This window comes from Myotis brandtii, unplaced genomic scaffold (genome assembly GCF_000412655.1).
Source record: "Myotis brandtii unplaced genomic scaffold, ASM41265v1 scaffold601, whole genome shotgun sequence".
Lineage (NCBI taxonomy): Eukaryota > Metazoa > Chordata > Mammalia > Chiroptera > Vespertilionidae > Myotis > Myotis brandtii.
The window spans coordinates 2080466-2083761 of record NW_005370276.1 but is presented as its reverse complement, the minus strand read 5'-3'; the positions used below and the strand labels follow the sequence as shown (position 1 = coordinate 2083761).

Here is a 3296-nt window from a genome sequence, read left to right as displayed (position 1 = left end):
CACCGTCACCGCCTTCTGGCGCAGCCTCCTGGGTATGGCCAGGCCCCTGCAGTGTCCGGGGCCCCGGGCCCCCCAGGCCCTGGGCTCAGGGCTCTGCAGAGCTTGGGTCTTGGGCTCTGGTTCTGCAGTCCTGCTTTTGTGTCTGTTGGCTGATCTTTCTTTCGGAGTCTCCCTAGAGCAGTGATGGCGAACCTTTTGAGCTCCGAGTGGCAGCATTTTGAAAAACCCTAACTTAACTCTGGTGCCGTGTCACATATAGAAATTTTTTGATATTTGCAACCATAGTAAAACAAAGACTTATATTTTTGATATTTATTTTATATATTTAAATGCCATTTAACAAAGAAAAATCAACCAAAAAAATGAGTTCACGTGTCACCTCTGACACACGTGTCATAGGTTCACCATCACTGGCTTATAGGGTAGAGGGCCTGCAGAGTTAGACCTCTAGGATGGTCACACTGCCTGTGACAGCCATGGGACTCATACCTTCTGCCTTCTCTTCCCAGTGCAGGGAAAGCTGTAAGCTCTAGTGAGCATTAGGGCTCATCACTCTGAAGCCCTACCAGTGGGGATAAGATGGCCGGTAACTCCAACCTTAGCCCTGGATTGAGAATGTGTGGACACAATATGTGTAAGGAAGAGACAGATGGTCCTGACCTTCGCTGCTGGAGGCCCATTTAGTCCTGATAAGAAGCCGTTTTCCATGATATCTCTTTGGGGACTCTTTAGACTTTCTAGAATGTACTGACATTTGTACTTCTCTCAAACGTGAATTTTATTCATATATTCACAAATAACTATCAAAACTGGAATAGGCCCCCCACCCCCCGCCCTCGGCCTGGCCCCTGGCCCCTCTGTGCCTTCCTCCGGGCGTGTCTCTCCCTTCTCGGTCTCAGCCTGTCATTCCCTGTGCCTCCCCGCAGGCTGCAGCCAGCTCCCTTCCAGGCCCGGGATCCACATCTGCTGAGCAGTCTCGCCTCATTACCTCCCCCCACCGCCCCCGTGCACCCGCTGCCCTGGCCTCAGTTTCCCTGGACTCCCCCCTGTCTCAGTAAAGATGCAAAATCTGGCTACCCTTCTGTGACGTCACGCTGCGCCCGCACACTGGGCATCACGCCACCTCAGGGGGCGGGCTCGGCTGGGAGCCGGGAAGCCATCGCGAGAACCTAGCCACTACATTTCCCAGAATCCTCTGTGCAGCGAGAACCTATCCACTACATTTCCCAGAATCCTCTGAGCAGCAGGGAGATGGGGGGTGAGCGAAGGCGAGGGCCTCTGCAGAGCGCACTGCGGTGGCTCACCGCGGAGAGTGACGGAAGTTGCCCTCCCGCGATCCTCCGGAGGCATAGGGGACTTCCGGGCCACGCCGACCAGACGTTCCTCGCGGAGGCCGCCGGGAGTCGTAGTCCGGAACGCGGGGGGCGCCGGGAGCTGTAGTCTGTGCCGCCTACCCAGTCAGCGCCGGGCTTCCTGCCCCGCATTCGGAGCCCAGAGTCGCTGCTCAGGGGGATGCGGGAGCCCCTGGTTCCGGGGAGCAGAGAGCAGGCGGGGTGAGGGGCGTTGCTTGGCAACGGGCAAGCGCCGCGGTTGGGGTATGGGTTGGGGAAGGGGCTCTGTTGCCAGGTGACAGGAAGAGAAAACCCTGTTGTTTAGTGGTGGGAGGGGAGTCGTCTGTTGCTAGGCGACCAAAAGAGACCCTTGTTACCTAGAGACAGGAGGAGGATTCCTCTGTTGCTAAGGAACTAGAGGAGAGACTGGTTATCAGTGGGGTGGGGGGTTCTCTGTTGCTAGGTAACCAGAGAGGGAGCCTGTTACCTACAGAGAGGAGGGGGGTTCCTCTGTTGCTGGGTGAGCAGAAAAGGGGGCCTTTGGCCGAGGGACGGGGGATGGAGGTACCCTGTTGCCAGGAGAGGGACCGGGGAGCAGGGTCAGGGCCCCCGCGTTCCCTCAGACTGCGCCCAGCCCCCGCCTCCGGGGTGAATGGTGCCGCCTCCGGAGCCTGCTGACAGTTTGGGCCTCCAGCTCCAGGTCCCGGTCTCCTGAGCGCCTTCTCCTGCGCCCCGCACGCAGGAGCGGAGGGCGGCATGTCCCAGGGCCCAGGAGCGCCGCCACGACCACCCTCTGTGTACCACGAGCGGCAGCGCCTGGAGCTGTGTGCCATCCACGCCCTCAACAACGTCCTGCAGCAGCGGCTCTTTAGCCAGGAGGCTGCCGATGAGATCTGCAAGAGGTGACCTCACCCGCCCGCCCCGCCCGGGAGCCACCCGCCGGGGTCTTAGCGAGGCAGGGGCCGAGCCCAGGGTTTCCTTCCACATCACCCGCCTGCGCTGGCCCCTGGGACCCGGAGATGGACGTGTGGCCTCCCGCGCCCGTCCATCCGCAGGGCCTCAACCCACTCAGGCCTCGCCCTCCCTCATCTGGGCCTTGGTCCCCTCCTCACCCTGTCTGGTCTGGGCCCTGGGCCCCACTTCCCCTCTGGCCCCCAGCTGCTGGTTTTTCCCCTCCCCTCCATCTACACACACTGCCCCTGCCCCTCCCCTGGCTCCCAGCACCCCTGGGAGGAGTCCCAAGGCCCCCGGCCTGATGTCCAAGGCCCTGCGTGCTCTGCTCCCCAACTGCTCTGCAGCTTCAGATCTCACTGCTCCCCCCAAACCGCATTCCTCCCCAGGGATGGAGGAGCCCCGCTGTGAGGCCTCTGGGCCTTGGCGGGGCCTGTTCTGCTGGCACCGGGTCCTCTTGGCAGCCTGGAATGTTCCTCCTCACTATTCACGATTTCAAACACTTCTTTATTATCTCTCAGCCTCACCCCTGCCCCCCCCACACACACACACACACATCCCTGGCCCCAGCTCAGGCCCCATCTCCCCCAGGCCCTCCCCTTGGCCTCCAGTCTACCCATTCAACCCGGGGCCCCATATGATCCTCCGCTGGAGGCGACCCTGTGTCGTTGCTCGCAGCCCCCGGGGCACCCCGCACCCTCAGGGTGAGTCGCAGCCCCTGAGGCTGATGGTGAGAGAACGGACTCATCTGTCATTCAGAACAGGGAGCGGTCAGTGCTCTCACGCCAAGGCCTTGCCGGAGACCCAGAGTCCAATGGGAGCCCCGCCCCAAGGGGTCAGGGGAACACACACAGAAAATGACACACAAATTTGCCCCTGTCCGACCTGCCCTGCCCTGCCCTGCCCAAGGGCCAGAGAGAGAACAAAGGTGCTGTTGTTCAGGGGTGGAGGGCCTCCCGCGGGGACAGCTGGAGGAGAGGCTGGGGGCAGGGGCTCCAGAGCTGTGGCTGGGAA

The 3296-nt window shown here is 61.2% G+C and overlaps 2 protein-coding genes across 2 annotated transcripts in view; both read left to right on the top strand.

Moving 5' to 3' along the window:
- Window positions 1-1058, top strand: part of ASPDH (aspartate dehydrogenase domain containing) — a 2896-nt gene extending 1838 nt beyond the window's left edge. Inside the window, exon 6 of the mRNA XM_005879634.2 lies at window positions 927-1058. Coding sequence (XP_005879696.1) covers window positions 927-1058 — 132 coding nt within the window. The remainder of the gene's footprint in view (window positions 1-926) is intronic.
- A 357-nt stretch (window positions 1059-1415) lies between these two features.
- JOSD2 (Josephin domain containing 2) overlaps window positions 1416-3296 on the top strand; it is a 3489-nt gene continuing 1608 nt past the window's right edge. Inside the window, exons 1-2 of the mRNA XM_014550451.1 lie at window positions 1416-1553; window positions 2026-2233. Coding sequence (XP_014405937.1) covers window positions 2088-2233 — 146 coding nt within the window. The 5' untranslated portion in view covers window positions 1416-1553; window positions 2026-2087. The remainder of the gene's footprint in view (window positions 1554-2025; window positions 2234-3296) is intronic.